This window comes from Tyto alba, unplaced genomic scaffold (assembly GCF_018691265.1).
Source record: "Tyto alba isolate M040663 unplaced genomic scaffold, T.alba_DEE_v4.0 Super-Scaffold_9, whole genome shotgun sequence".
Taxonomy (NCBI): Eukaryota; Metazoa; Chordata; class Aves; order Strigiformes; family Tytonidae; genus Tyto; species Tyto alba.
The window spans coordinates 23,049,784-23,066,681 of NW_024881330.1; the positions used below are offsets into that span (position 1 = coordinate 23,049,784).

The 16,898-nt window shown below is 39.4% G+C and overlaps 1 protein-coding gene across 6 annotated transcripts in view; it reads right to left on the minus strand.

Moving 5' to 3' along the window:
- GRHL2 (grainyhead like transcription factor 2) overlaps positions 1-16,898 on the minus strand; it is a 72,551-nt gene that overhangs the window by 44,333 nt on the left and 11,320 nt on the right. For 5 of the 6 annotated variants that reach the window (XM_042786174.1, XM_042786172.1, XM_042786171.1 and 2 more), the window contains 6 exons: positions 14,879-15,068; positions 11,778-11,845; positions 9,837-10,221; positions 6,346-6,398; positions 2,743-2,899; positions 143-254 (listed from right to left, as the gene is read on the minus strand). In XM_042786174.1, the coding sequence (XP_042642108.1) occupies positions 143-254; positions 2,743-2,899; positions 6,346-6,398; positions 9,837-10,221; positions 11,778-11,845; positions 14,879-15,068 (965 nt within the window). The remainder of the gene's footprint in view (positions 1-142; positions 255-2,742; positions 2,900-6,345; positions 6,399-9,836; positions 10,222-11,777; positions 11,846-14,878; positions 15,069-16,898) is intronic. The other variant, XM_042786173.1, reaches the window with a different exon arrangement.

The window sequence follows — 16,898 nt, forward strand, 5'->3', positions numbered from 1 at the left end:
AGGGACAAGCCACTGCTAAAAAACATGGTGCAAGCCTTGCAGCCATTGCCAAATATATCCCACCATATCCCTGTGCAAGGTGCAAGAGCTTTCCACATTCTGCAATCTTCCCTGAAACTTTGGGAGATCCTCTTACACTTACCAATATCGAGGACCCTCTGTTTAGCTGTGTGCTGTCGAGAATGCCAGTATTTCCAGTATTTCAGCTGTTCATCTCTGTTTTTATCCTCACTGAAAACAACCATGACCACGCTCTAAGAAAATCAATGGAACTTGTGTTAGTTAATGTGTAATTAACAGTCAGAAACACAAAAATTAAAATCTCCCATATGCCTTTAATGCTCATCCAGTCACCACCCTCCTCCAGTACTTGGGTTGAAGAATATTGCTGGTTTTTATTCCAGTTAATACTGCAATGCACTTAAAATTTCAGGGCAGAAGAAATGTAGTTTTAAAATAACGCAGGGCAACTGGGATTATGTTCTTGACAGTCCAAATAAAATTTAATCGTATTCCTAGATTTAAGGTCTAAGTTGCCTTGAGGAAAAAGTGGTCATTTCAAAGTCAGAGGATCCCCAGTTCCAATTCTGATCCAAGTCCAGTCCACATGTTGGACTTCAGATTACCTTGTCATTCTGGAAGATGGCATTACGCTGTAAAGGGATGTGTTGTTATGTAGCTTACGCTCACTGGCTAAAGGCAGGACATTTTCAGTTTTAGCGTACATAGTCCAAATACCCTTCTCAGTAGCAGGACTCTTGCATACATGTATTTAATGACAAACTCAGTGTGACTATTTACTGAGATTTGCTGAGTTTTTCAGTCCAAGTTCTGAATTCTCTTTGTTAAACTGTGCGGTTCAAAGGAAACAGATTGAAACTTCATGAAAAACTTCACGAGTAATAATGGCTTTCTAAAAAAGCCCTGCTGTAGGCAAGCAAAACTGAAAACATAAAACAATGAAGGAATGCTCATACTAGGTAAACTGCAGTGAAAAGATATCACAGAGGAAAAAAATCACTTTTAAATATCCTCTTTTGTTCGCATTCTTCCTTAACCCTGAGTCACCGAGCTCATAAAAAACACCAACAAGCTGTTTCATAAGGTGAGGAGCTGGATCACGACTGATTCATGATCACCACTATAATCCTTCATGTGCTCTGTAACCTTCCCTGTTCCACCTATAAAAGCCAAACATCATCAGTGCGTCTTCTATGCCTAGCTACTGCATGGGCACAAGGCAGTACACGCCGTGGATGAGTCCTGAGTTACACATATGCATGCTGGTGGGCCATCAGGTGTGTGCTAGCTGGCCAGCTGATGCACGAACCAGAGCTGGTAGAGCAGATTGGAGCTTTTCCACCAAGAACAGCATTAATCTTTTTCCTCTGTGAACCACTTACATGGAACTTGTAGAGGTTTAATACCTCCAAACCTCTTACCACGCTGTCAGGTTTGGATAGAATTGGCAATAAATTCAACAGTCACTTGGCTGGGGGCCTGGCAAGCAGAACATGATCACGAAAGTTGCATTTGGTTTCACCATCTTCTGTAAACTGTACGTCCTCCAGAAGAAATGGTCTCATCTCTGCTTTACAATTTCCACTCTTCCACTGCCACCGCTTCAAAATTCATGTGGCTCTGAAGTGAATCAGACTTATGAGGACTGGTTTTGAGCTCCTGACTCCTGTTTCAGCTGTACAAGTGCTAGAGCTGGCACCACAAAGGGGGAAGGAACAGGTGGCTGGCAGGGAGAGAGACTTTTCAGCAGCAGAGAAGTCCTAAATCAGCTTCAGCCAACAACGAAACGCCATCATCACCTTCATGTCCTTAGGAAACCAGGCTAAAAATTAACTCTATTCAGGTTTACAAATCATTGCCTCTCTTTAGGAAGAGTTTCTCTAAACTTCATGTATGATAGAAACATATAGGTTGTTGTCCGCTTCACTGCTCACATTGACTTTCATTGGTTCCTTTGACTAAAGTTGCAATATTTTTAAGGTACTTCATTTATTTGGGTGAAAACACTTTTGCAGCCTCATACATATGCAGCCTTTCCAGCTTCAGGGTGAAATGTGCAGGGCAGCAACTCTGAGGCTCATTGTTCATTCCAAGGTTACTGGGTTAGGATTTGCTTACTCAAAAACATTACCAGGGAAATCAAGAGGCCTGTTCACAGAGCAGATGTTGCTGAATACCCAAATTCCAGTTCTACGTGCAGAATCTAAGATGCAAATTTTCCACTTGGTCATATTTCTGGGTAAATATCAAGTGAAAGCTTATACTTGTAAGATGTAAGTGGTTTAAAATTTATGTCACAAAGGATGGTTTCAACTCTTCACATTTTATCCGAAATGCACTGGAAAGCAGCTGCTGAAATGCACAGGTAAGTAAAGATGGACTTACATAGTAGATGTAGCAGTTCTCTGATTTTTTTCTTTAATCATGGCAATGATAAGTTCACCAATGTCAAGTGTAGTATCTGTGCAATTACCATTCTGCCAAACCATAAATCAAGGCAGATATGTACACAATTAACTCATAAAATCACATTATGAAAAAACTGGATCCCAAAATATTTGAGACCACTAGCAATATTACTCTTCCACTTTTACATTAGGCATAAGAGTAAGCTTGTTCTGTCCCCTCCCACAAGAAAAAAGATAATTAAAACCCCAAAAAAACATAACTACATTTATATGCAGAGCTCCATTCCCATCTAGAAAAGAAATTGGACTATACCCTGACTTTGCTGATGGGATGCCGGAAACATTTGTTGTCTCCCGTCTCGCTCAGGGTGATGGCATAGAACTGTCCTTTATTCAGGTAGGTCATGGGCCCCTCCCCTTGCTTTTGACGCAGGGATTTGGTAGCTTCTAGCGTATACTGAAAAGTGCTGCTGAAAAGACACAGAGGGAAACACCAAGAAAATCCATATCACTTTCTCCTTTTCTTTTTGTCCCCATTTATTATGTATGTCATGCATTGTATAAGCAAGGCATAAGGCGTTAATAATAAAATTCCAGGAAAAAGGCACAGAGGTATTTAAGAATGTGATTTTCCTTTTCCAAGTTCATCAGATTTGACAGTCAAGTATAAAACTATCTGGACTGTAAGTCTCTTGGATCAAAGACTACATCTTTACTTTCTCTGAAAAGAACCATCATGAAGTACAAGACTACGTACCCCACAGTGAGAATGTCAAATACCAGGAAGGAATTCAGTATGATTTGCAGGAAATCAGCTACCTCCACAGACATTTAAATTAGAAGTGTCACAGAAAGAGAAATTTAAAAAATATATATTAAAAAACAAAACAAAAAACCCCACACCACCACCAAAACAACCAATCAAAACAAAACAGAATAAAACTTGTTGCAAAAGATTGACATGGAGAACAGAAAGTTCAGTTGCTACTTTCAGCACAGGGTAGAGAAGGAATACAACCAAAAGGGACGGTTTAAAGACAACATGCAATCAAGGTTTTTACAAGCCTTCTTTTCAAAATTAATCAGACTGAACAAAGTACCTACATTTAGTTGTATCTGCAATCAAGTAATCTCCCTTTAGAAAAAGACAAAAATTAGAGAAAAAGAGTTTGCTCTTGTGCTGGAAGTCAGATATTAGAAAAGGCCTTCCCTCACAGGAGAACTTTCCACCTTTAAAGCAGTTCTCAAACCATGAAAAGTTAAAGCTCCATTAACCAGTGAACTGTTAGATGAACACAATTCTCACAAAGCCTTTTCCAGACTCCTCCTTCAATAACGGGATTGAACAATAATCCAATAAAATCTATACCTGCAGCTTCTCACATTCTCTTAAATGAAAAATAATGTTAACCTTGCAAAATAAATCTTTTCTTCAAACTGTATTTGGTCACCACAAGAAACTTAATGCAAGGAGTCACTTGCAGGGTGTCCTCACAAATTGGAGACATGGGGGACAAAGGGCCTAATTCAGCAAAGTATTTAAGCAATACTGGAGTAGAACCAAAAGGACAAATATGTTGATCCAAAACAACAGTGTATCCTTAACTTTCCAGTTCAAGCAAATACTCTGGATCATCATCATAACACTGCCATAGCAATATGGAAATAAGGGGAAGAGAAAAATATTTTTAACTATCTAATGGAAAAAAAAAAACAAAACACTAAAATGCATGAATGATAGTAACATTTAAATCCACACTTGAAAAGAAGGTAGAAGGAAAAAAATAACCTGATCTACTCTCTTTCCATCCAAAGGAAGAAGTTTCAGAGTTTAGTATCAATCCTTCCACCAAATTAAGACGATTTCTAAGTATTTCTTAGCTTATAAATGGAAATCCAGTCATTCTTCTAGTTGCTTAAAAGTTACAAATCAACGCAAAAGTAAGGTGAGAAGCAAACACTAACCTACACGTATCCAACTCACTGGTGGCAGTACCAGCGCTCCCCAACCACGCAGCTGCTGCCTACACAAAGGCTCTCACGCACGGAGGGGAGGCAGCAGGAAGGGTCCCTCTGTCCTGCGTGCAAGGGGCGTGGGGGCTCTGTCGACGCCGGCAAGCGGTCCGTCCCCATCTGAGAGGACTGGAAGAGCAGAACCACTGGTGCTGCGGCCCCAGCATCCATCCTGCTGCATATGCTCGTCCTGTGGACTAAGCACCCCTTAGCTTTTGGGGTGGGGGGGGGGGGCACGTCCTCAGATTTAGCGTCACGCCAAGGGACTGCAGGTTGCACGCTGCAGCACTGCTGCACGATGCATACCAAAGCACGCCGAGGGCCCTGGGAGATGCACCTCAAAGCCTCTCACCAGACAGAAGGCCTAATGAGGAGGTGTGCTGAGAAGGGCTGAGGATGAACCAAAGTCAGACACACAGTGTCTTAACAGAGCTGCCTACAGTCTGCCACGGTCTGGTCTTCTGTTTCCTGGCATTCTGTATGTTTCAGAAAGACGTCAAAAAATGCAAATCCCAGATACACTGCACCTGGCCAATTTTGCAGTACCACTTGGGAATTTTCTTCTTGTTCCCAGCTGGCAATCAAAGTGTGCCCTTTAGCCAGAGGATTATTATTACCCTTAAAACTTACTGCAGTCACTCGAATGGTTATACTACTATTCTGAATCTCACCGTGAGTCTTAACTGAAGCCTCATGTAGTCATTAAGGGATCTTCTATCAGGCTTCCAATTACTTTCATATTCACCACTTCTTTCTTTCAATCTGAAGTTTTCATTTCTGAGCACCTATCACTGCCAGGTAACTCTGAGGAAAGATGTATTTCCTTTTTCTTAATGCACATTTGGAGGTTTGGTTTTAATGTGGACCTGGGCCACAGCATGAAAAACTTAAAGTCCAAGAACTGTCAACAATACCAATGCTTCAGGATTCAATTTTATAAATATCCAGTGTAGTAAGTGAGCAGTCTTTGCTAAATATCTGTTTCATATGTACTGCCTATATAATGACTCAGTTCTGAGCTCACTGAAGTTAATGATTGTTTTAATATTCCTTAGAAAAATGATCAAGCTGTAAGGAACTTCCACTACAGAAGCAGTCATATGCCTACTCCAGGAAAAATATGTAGGCATGTTCCTGTTTCTAAAGTGAGAGTAACCTCTCAGATATAAACAGAACTGTTCACAAGCATGAAATGAAGTATCAGCTTATAAACTTTACTGGTCAGAGTCTCTCTTATTTAAAGCGACTCTGCAGTATTTGCCCATTCTACACATGCATTTTTCTGTACTTAGTGAGGACACTATTCCTTTCAAACTTCAATTTTTGAAACTTTTTTAAAATTCTTGGAATTCTTAGGGTTTTTTACATGGTTTGTAATAGATACTTCATTTATATTATTCTATAGGCAAACAAAAAGCACCACAACAAGCAGTGAAAAGAGATAGTTTCCCAGAAAACCTATTAGGAGTAACTAGAAAAAAGGGAAAAATAAAGATGGGAATTCTCTAAGGTTGGTGGATCCAGTTCAACCATCCTGGACATCTGACTTGTGCACCCTGCCATCCTGAGAGGTAGGGAAGATTTTCCACGACCTGCCTGTCAAAGTTGCCCTGCATTACCTGAGGGACCTCTCTTAACAGTTTTGATCTTGCTTATCTCCTGGGGGATTCAGAGGAGTTACTAACTTAAAAAAATGCTGAGGGAAGATAACAGATGAAGATATAAACTGGTCAGATATGAAAGCTAACATGCACAAGAGAAGAAGGGTTGAGTGATGCTGAGCAGCATCAAGGGAGCCCTGCAGGTGCCCCAGGGTGATGAAAAGGAGAGTGGGGAGTGGAGGCAGCCTCTCAATACATTCCTACATGATGCCAGTCAACACATTTCAAAGCCTATGCCATACCTTGTTTGTTCATAAATATATTCTTCAGCCCCCACTGACACACTGCGATACTTCTGAAAAATAAAAACAACAATTAAATATAGTTTGATACAATCAAAATGCAAATATCAACAAAAGTAGAGTTATGTTTATTTAAGTACCCCTCAGAAGAAACCATCAGCTATTTAAATCTCAAAATCCCTAAAAACTGAAGTGGACCCTACATGGTCTTTACACTGGAATTGACAGAGATAAATCATTTATGTCAAGCTTTTAGAGGTTTTCTTAACCTAGCAGCTGCAGCAACGTAGCTGAAAAATATATTCTACCTTACTAAGCTCCTACACATTAATATATTCTAAAACAAGCCTGTAAAATTGTACCGGACCTCAAAGATAAGTAGATTTTCAAATTAAATCCTAGTTTTCCTAAAGACCTAATTTTTGGGGTTTTTTTGCTTTTTTAAAAAATATGTGTGTGGTCAGCTGTCCTTAAGGCCTAACAAATAAATGCTGACAACACTTTAGATTACTATACTGTCTATTTTGAATAGGGGTGGTGATGCAGTCTAAGAAAGTATTTTACCTTCAGTGCAAGATTCTGTTTGAGCAAAATGCACACTTTGCCAGATGAAATGAGACCTACAGTCACTCTTTTAAAAAATGAAAACACATCTATCAAAAAAAAAAATTACATCAACAGGTGGAATTCAAAAAAATGAAATCTTTTTGCACAGACTAAGCAAGGTTTTGTACTCTGTGTTCCTAAGCAAAAGAACACATTCACACTCTACTACATAAGCCTTGCTGCTTCTTCTTGGATTGCCTTTTGCTGATGGTTTTCTTGATGTCTCTCTGATTCACTGATGGATCATTACATTGCACCTCCAGGACTTCTTTTGAGATCGCCAGTTAGCAATAATTAAAAGCTGTTTTGTTTCCAGAAGTGTGAAGTCAGGCAATTTTGGAAATAGTTTTTACTTTTACTGTATGCACAACTGTGCCAGAATATCCAGTCAGGTACTAGTTAAGTGCGAAAGTATTATATACCAGTTAGGAATATTTCCTGAAGACCAAAAGTCAAGGATCCATGAGCAGTAGAATAGGTAAGATAAATACTCTAAGAAATCTAACATCTGAGGGATGTTACAATAAAGATGGTCCTATATTAACATGCTAGCCACATTTTACATGAAGGCTAGAGGTTGACATTGTCAAAACATTCAATTTACTTACCTGGGTTCTAAAATTTTGTCTATACTTTAAAGGACCAATAAATTAATCACAGCTAAATAAGAATATGAAAAAGATGAGAAAGGTATATTTATACAATTGTTAAAATTGTATCCGAAGAACATAGCAAGTGGTTGAACAAAGTGTCCACCAGCACAGGGATCTATAAAAACTCAGCACTCCTTCAGTGTAACAGAAATAAGTCACACAATAAACGTTTTGAAACAATTTATAAATACATGTTTATAATGTATAATATAATCAAATCTACTGCAGCCAAATCCAACCATTCTCACCAAATGCATAGGAAAACTAGTAAGAACAACTGTATTTCCACTTTAAACACTAATTTAGCACAAGTTTCTCTTTTGGTATGTTTTGACATTTTACCTTATGCTTTCCCCACACCTGCTTCATACAGCTGACCCTCCCACAACAGCACATGGCTGGAGAAGCAGTCAGAGCACTGTGGGGACAAAACACATCCTGGGATTTGGGTAGCTGAGAAAAAAAAAAAAATTAAGGGACAGACTAAGGGCTGGGTGAGTCTGCAGCAGGGTGGAAAAGCTCTTCCAGCTCCTGTGCCATATGCATGTGAGCATTTAGGGCTGGAAGGCCACCAACAGTGGCACACACCTCACCTAACAGCTACGGATGGGGACCTAGTTAAAGTTAGTTGTTCAGCCTCGCTGTACAGTCAGTAGAGGGGGTGAAGATGGAAAGGAGTGAGTGCAGCTGGCAAACTTCCCCCCACTTTTGGCAATCAGATTTGAACTGCCTCTTTCTCCACCGACTGCAGAGAAAGCCTAGATGACAAGTATCGTAGCCCATTATTAACCAATCATTTTAAAAAACAGGCAACAAAATATTACCATTGTAACAAAAATTACCATAACATGGAGGTTGGGATGAAAGGCCAACATATAGATGTAAATTACCTTTTTACCTCCAAGTAAAGCAACTTTGCACATTTGACAGCACTTTGCACAGCGCAGACTGACTGCTTGGGTAGCTCTCAGCAGCGCACCTCAGAGCAAACCAGTGTAATGGAATCAGTCAGCTACAGCACCCCGGGGAGAGCCATGGGCACGGTACCACTGGACTCCCATAAAAAGCCATTTACCAGTAACAACGAAAAATAGCTGAAATGATGTGATCTGATAATGCAGAGCAGTGTTTCTAAACCAAGATTTGATCTTACTGATTTTTCAATGGCAAACTAGATTTCTTCATCAATTATTCATTTAATTGATCTAAAAGCATTCTGTATCTGAAAATGGATTTCACCTCCAGACATCCTGATCTATGATGCTTGTATGAAGACAATTTACTTTTCCAGAATACACATACACAAGCACAAAGTCAATTTCTTACATTTTCAGAGTAACTAAGCCTTAATGTAGCTTGCCTTGTACTTTTGTTACATTTACAGTTTCATAGAGTTGGAGGAGGAAAATCTGAGGAGAGTTTTACCACCTAACAGCTCCAATTATCTGCAGAGGTACTGTCAGCTTTAAATAATTTTTACCTTTCTGCATTTCTGACTTGTTTGCATTATTCTGCAGCAGGTAAAAGCAGCCAGAGGGTACTCACCATATTAAAGCTGACTGTATAATTACTTTGCCACAGCATAACTGTACAGTAGTTACAAGGTAGCTCTTTGTCTCTCTTCTCATTCCCCTACATATACATGCACCCAGGTCTTCCTCTGCCTAGTCATCTAATTCTAGTCATCTAATTCTACTACTTTTTCTCACTTGCCCATGTTGCAGAGTAGAGCTTAGTGCAAGAGACAGCTTCTGAATAAATTACTTGGGTTTACCTAGCAGCAGAAGCTGACACTGCTCATTTGCACTTTCAGAAGAACATTAAGAATTTCTCAGTTACAAAGTGGCTGATATTTCTTACTGTTATGAGTAAGTCTGAAGGCAGATCTTGTTAACAGAAAACAAATCTTCTTTCAGGATGACAACTATCCTCTACTTGACACAACATCCCAGAAAACAAAAGATCAGTGTGTATTATTCTCAGAGTTTCGAAAAACAACTTTAAAACGGTCTTCTGAAATGCCTCACGATGCTCCCCTATCATCAGAGCACAGACTGACAGAAACACCACAAGAAGCAGAGATGAGTTTGTTGAAACAAGCATCACTGTTATTCTAATGGCTCTTGCGGACAGCTCAAATCTCCTTATCTTGCTTACAAGCTCAAATATCCTTATCTTGTTTACAGCTTTTTTATTGAGTTCTTAGATGCTAATTTAAGGTGAAAAACTTACTTCTGTTCCTCCGTCTTTGAAGGTGTCACTGTATGTACTGTCTGGAGTACTGCGCTGGTCATCTTTGAGATAATTTGTGTGGGGAGCAATGCTGGACACTTCATATGGTTCAAAGATAACCCCTCGGTGCTCCTCATTTTCACCTCTTGCATAGTGTGCTTGTGGGGTCATAAAAACAGGGGTGAACTCCTCTGCTTTAACCACAGTCACTCCAGTCCCTGTGATGGGTGTTGAGCTCCCAGACACATTTGTGTTGTATTCCCTTTTGGATGACTCCAAATGATCTTGGTTCAAGGACAGGTTAACTGGCACTGTCTTCAGGACTTGCACGCGGTTCTCTCCCCCACTTAAATTACTCTGAGCTTCTGTGGTATTAAGACAATTTCTGCGAGACAAAACCAAAAAATGTTATGAACTGTCCCAATATAGTAAATTTCTCCTCCGTAAGTAGCTTAATGTTCTTAGATGTCAGGGAAGGAGCTCTTTCAATTCCGATAAGCCAATGCCATATGAAGTAGTACATTAACAAATACTAGGCAAAAGACATTGTGAGGCAAGCAGAGAGGTCCAGAGCTCTTTAGCAGCTAGGGAAACATAATACATTTGACTTGACCTATAATCAGTATGACTTGTTACAATAAATTCTGGGTGTCTGGAGTTGCTTTTGCCTTGACTTATAATTTGGATGCAAAAATCAGCCTATCAGTACAATACCCTTTAGGCACAAAATAAGCATAAAGAGTAAGGTACGGTATGGATTACTCACAGTAAATAATTTGTATGTGGAATAGGCAGAATATCAACAGCAAAATTCAAACGCTGAAGCATGCTCTTTCAGGCTGTTGACATGCCACTATTGTTTGTGTAACTCTGGTACCAATGCTCTTCTGAAAGAGCAAACCCTGGAATCCCATTGTATCAGAGTACATCAGTAACTATAGCAGCTGCAAGGTAACCTCCAGCAGCATTCCCACATCTACCCGCAGCTGCTGTTGAAAGCAATCTGATTGCTGATAGTAGTTGCACTGACATAAAATTGCTAACTCATAAAACTTTTAGTAGGTGTAGCACACTGCTTTGTTTTCAACCCAGGAGATACGTTCTGACATTACGGTTCCTCTCTCTTGCCTTTCCACTGAAGGCCACTTTTGTCAATCTCACTCAATTTAGGAATTTCTCTGGTGTTCGCAGAAAAAATTGTCCCTCAAAAATAGTTTTATTTTCTGTTTTGAAACAGTGAATTTGTACTACTACCCCTTTAAATTTTCACCTTACCCAGCTAGTGGAGACTATCTAAGGCTGTCCCAAATTAGCTACATTGAAATAAACTGTGTGTAGCTTCTCTTCACTTTGTTTTTACATGAAGATACTTTCCCATATGGAAAAACTTTCCACTCTTTCTACATAAATATCCACACTCTCTTGTCCACAAGTCTTAATAAAGGCAGGAGTCAGCTTCCTCTGTCTCTTCAAGTCACTTTTAGCCTACAGAGGAAGGCTGAAATCTGAGAGGAACGAGAAAAACATTTTGAGCGAATGACTTCAAGGGAGTTATGTGCTTCTGGGCAGACCCTGTTATGTACTGTATAAATCAGGTTACTGAGGCCAAACTACTCACTTCTTGCTATAGAAGGAAACTGAAAGAAAAGCAGCCAATAGTCAATATAATATGATTTTAATAATCTTAGCAGCAGCAAAACAACAAAACGTAACACAAATAATGAAACCTCCTGCTACTGTGCAAACTGCATGTTTAATAATACTGTTCAATTTTTCCAATAATTTAAAAGTAAAAAGGAATAAAGTTTGCTTCCCAAAACAGTCTTCATTCTTTTATCTGTTGGAAGAAACCCATAAACCCTCAGGCTATCATAGTTCCTTCAGTTCACAACTGATCAACACTGTTAGTAGCTGGGTGTATGATTTTGAATAATACTGTACCTTTTATCTTGGTCTTCTTGATTATCACTCACTTTGTTAACAGACAACAGCCTTTTATCTCTGGGAACCTGAGAACAACACCAGGCATGGGGTCAGGTAAATGCAACTGTCAGGTATTTGCAGCTTCAGACTGCTCTACTGCAACAACTAGAAAAATGTAACCATATCAGTGTTGTCTAGTTTACAGATGCCAGGAACTGTTTCTCTTCGGGAGACTGATTGTGAACAGAAAGATGATTTCCAAAGGGAAAAAATGTAGGGATTATTTTCTTTTCTAGTCCTTGGGCACACCAGTTTGGAGCAAAGCTCTCTTCTATATGTCCTTATCTTTGGAATATCAAGCTAGGTCAAGCTATCTCAAAATCAAAGCTTATATTCCCAAACACACACACACTTTTCACTCAATAATAAAAGATGAGAAAGAAGACATGATGCTTTGATGAGCTCTGCGTGGAAACCCTTTTAGCTTAGAGGAAAAAGGGTTTTCAATTAAACCACAAGTGCCAGCTAAATCCTTCTGTTATAGAGCAGTCTGGAGGGTGCAGCACTAGTACCTAGAATTCTGTGGATCCTTCCATTTCCTAGCATGGGGACAGGTCGGGGCATGCTGGCATGTCATCAGAAAACACTGACTTCTGCTTTGCTGAGTGCATCAACAGCCATGAGAAGTAAAAATCCAGTCAAATCTGGCCCCTCAACAGACACAGAATTGACATCAAGTGACTTAAAAGATTTGTCTTCCCACATACTGGTTTCCTGACACCAGCACAGATACGAAATCACCAAGGGCAAAGTTGCTGCCATGACCGTATCTTTCTTTTCTTGCTGAACCAGCAGTTTGGGAGCTAAAACTTCTAATCTGTCTTTTACAAAAGAAGGTATATCCACTCCATCACAGCAGTTAACTCAAGATTGAAGAGCAAGAATAAACCTAAGAATGGGCTAAAGCTGTGCCTTTTCTCTTTAAATACTTTAAAGAACTATCAGGAAAATATCTGAATTTAAAGGAAAAACAATACTACAGTGCACTACAGTAGCCAAGGTTAACATCAGCTCTATCTGCAAGTCAGCAGCAGATTCAGAGAGTGCTAGACAGAGCCTTTCCTTCAGTTAGGGACATCCTCTCTCCCTATGAAGCATCCTGCTGGTTAAAAAACCTCTTTCATATACTTTAGATGTGGGATCCATGCCACAGCTTGCACATGTTGATTCCCCTGTTTAGATCATATATTTATCTCTGAAGGAGGGTCTATGTTTAGGTAAATATCACTACAAGAAAAAAAAAAAAAAAAAAAACAAAAACAAAAAAAACAACAAACCAACAAACCAAACAGTTAAGTTCAAATACTTCTTATTGACTGGAAAAAGTACTTCAAAAAAATTACCCAGCATGTCAGAACAAATGAGCCAGATGATAAATAAGTATAATTCAAGAGTGTGGTGCACTGGAAGTCCTCCACTATACTTCCACATTATAGCACAGAGATTTAAATTCGGTTTTAAGTTCCTCTGAGAGCATCAACAAGAGCTACACTTTTCTCCCAATTTAAGACAGAAATAGTTATGATTGAATGCTGGAAATGGCTTTGAGATTAACATAGTTTATTCCATCTGAGCCCCAAGTCTTTTGCAATTGCCTGGAATAAAGAACAGACATGTTTCTTAGAACATAGTTTTGAGAAGGAAAAGGGCTATTCTCTGGTTTTATTTTAAAAATACATCCAATTAATTAACTGCTACATACAAAGGTATTACTAAAACAGAAGCCAACACTACAGATGCTCATACACATCCTGAATTCTACAAAACTCCATTAACTTCAAAGATTCTGGCTCTGTGGTAAATCTGTCAACTAGAGAAAAGGACCTTTCTTCCTTCTCATTGGGAAATTATTTTTTTTCTACTGACAACACAACACAAAAGCAAGGAACATGTCTTGCTATACAACCAGTAAAGAAATTAAAACAGTATTTAACCATAAGGTTTGTATATGGCATCTTGCCTACAACCCCTTTCCAGGAACACTCTTCTAATGACTGTAGCAGAGACCAGAATGAGCAGCCCATTCTCTAATAGTATTTATACTAATAAATACTAAAAGCAAAGGGTTTAAATTTTAAATTTCCATTCCTGATACTTCTTAATGAATTATGAGGGGAGCTGGCATGTTCTGCTGGCTTTCAGAAGATCATCTGTCCAATGCAGGCATAGGTGGCTTCAGGAGTACTGAGGTAGTTCAACTGAAATGAACAATTTCATACTTTAGTGCTTGGCAGGCAACACTGAGTCCATTTGCAGAGTACAGAGGGGTCAGCCTGGGTTTCCAAGTGAAATTTCTGGATTATAGAGAGATGCACCCTGTAATGACTCTCTGATTTCTGCAAAAATCTCAAATGTAGCTCTACTTAAACACTGAGAAGTATATGAAAAAGAAAGTTGGTATCAAAATGGTAAGTGAAGCCCTGGGCTTAGAACCTGACATAAACTGAAACTGTGTGTCAGTGCTTCCCCCATAAACTGACTTAGATCTCTGTGTGTCCAGCTCCACTTCTGTCCTCCACCCTTCTATTTAGACTGCCAACTTCCAGTGCAAGGGCTAGACCTCACTGTATGTTTGTATACAGCCTACTGCAATCACTATACAAATAAAAATAACATGGGAAACTGTCAGATGAGAGATACTCCAGTTAAAGAGCAAACTAAAACATGTGTGGAATGAACCAGAAAAGCAGACCAACTTACAGATGGATAAGGCCTCCCCTTTTCCACATTTTAAAGAATACTGCAAGTATCCGAGCACAAATACAAAGGGGACTGATTCATCCAATGCTCTTGCAAGGGAAGAGGAAGAATGCTATGCTCAAAAAGAATTCATGCTTGCAAATTTAATCCAGGAATTCTGATTTTGTTTTTCCTCTCCAGAACTAAACACATCAAAACAGCCTCAGACAGGCTTCCTAAAACAGAAAGGGTGCTTGATGCAAGTATCAGAGAGAAAACAAGGTGCAATGACTTCTGTCTTTTAAAACTGGCTCTTTTGATGCCTCTTAGAGCAGTCCTCCGCTAGTGCAGCAGGGGGAAATAACGATGGAGTTACCTACTTTATAATAGTCATACAATAGGCCAAGAGCAGCAGCACTGTCCTCATCACCATTTATGCTCATCATAGCCTTGGTAGCTGCTGTTAGGGGATTCTCCAAATACGACTTCCAGGCTTCATCTTCACTGGTGTAGGCTCGTCTGGTGTTGAATGAAGTGTCATTTGGCACTAAGGCCACAAGTCGCTTGTTACTGCATAGACAGGAAGAATAAAATGGTGATCCAGAAGGGATTACTTTATTCACAAGGCATGTTAAAGAACATCACATAGCTCAATGAAAGCGATATGATTACATAAAGCAAGCATCTCTATTAAACTTGGTGACATATTTATCACTATTAGGTATCTTCAGTACAAAAAAAAAAAAATGAATGTGTATAGCTTTTGTGATAATAATTGAACGTATGTTTACTAATATAGATAGAGCTGTCAAAATATTTTAAAACTATTTGGAAAAAAAGGAAGTAACAATACAAGAACATTTTGCACAGGATTTTTGCTAGATGGACACTTGATTAGGGAATAATACATTTAACTGAAATCAGTTATAATAAGACATCATGAATGAAAACCAAGAAAAAGTATCTAATACTAATGTAGTGTTCACCTAAACCAAGTATAGTTCAGTATTTAATAACTGGGTACACCTTATAACTGAGCTATTTTCTGCTTTTGGAATGCAATTTGTCCATACTTTCAGAGAGGTTTTCTGTAACAGGACACAAGCTATGGGTCCAGTGGATGAAGCAGAAGTCGCCAACATATTTGATCTCAATTTACACTTTATTACTCACCACATCTAGTTATAGACCCACAGCAATACACAGAAGACCATTAGTAAGTGGGATTTGCAGCAGAGCAGTTTTCTCCAGCCTGAAAGTGGTACAAACTGACCAGTATATCACGAGAAGCTGCTGCACCATAGCTATGGCTAAAATTTCCAGTATAATGGAAACGTAAATGAAGATAATAGTACCTGCTTTTGTAAAATGTTCAATAAACTTATGGATAAAAGAGCTACACCAAAAAAAAAAAAAAAAAGTTGCATTCCTATTACACAAGACAGTAGGCAAACAAACTATGGAGGAAAATAGTGGAGAGGAGTGTGCTGCCTAGTGCATGTTGCAAGAGCACTGACAAGAATTGTGGCTCAAGTTACATGGATCACGATGAAACTTTTAACACATTGCACCTTAAAAATCTGAAAGCTGCAAAGATGGTGGAATAGTTGAATATACTAACTAAACTGGCAAAACTAGCAGTTATTCCTGGTGAACTTCATAAAACATACCTTGATATCTTCTACATAAAAACTGTTCATCGTTTAGTCTCATCTTTTTGCTCTCCTCTACCTGCAACAGTGCCAGCTCCACAGACCTAACCCAATCAACTGCCCCTGTTGCACAGAGAGCGGCATTCAAACACAGTGCAACCAGGCCTTTTATTTGACTTCAGAAATAGCATTTGATAAAAGCACAACTGAACCCACACAGTAAATGCTGTTGGACGCGGGGAACGTGTCTTGCCTGGCCCCCAAGCCCCACTGACCAGCAGGCCGGGGCTCTGCCGCTGCCTGAACGCAACTGGCAAAGTGCATGCTCCGTGCATGCTCCGGTGTTTAAGGAAGAGGAGCGGGGTGGTGGAGATTACCATCTCTATGGTACAGAGCACTGTTTACAAGTTTCTTTATTTAATGAAAAATAAAATAATCCATCTGGTACACAGAACAGTTTTATGAGCTCTGTGGGGGAAAAGAACATTTCGCAGCATCGTATCACAAAATACAGCCAGCAATTACAGTTCAGATTATATTTTCCTTTCATCTAAAGTATCTGGATTTTTAGAAGCTTCCTTTCATTTCTGAAGGCCTTTCTGCCTGGCCTTTTCCTGTCTCTTTAGAAGACTTCTGTCATTCTTCTTTCCACATATACATTTGTGCTGTTACAGGTTTGCTTCAGCAAGTGAAGCTGAAGCAGAAATTAGGTGCCCAAGGAAAGACAGAGAGAACTGCTAGGTCTGCT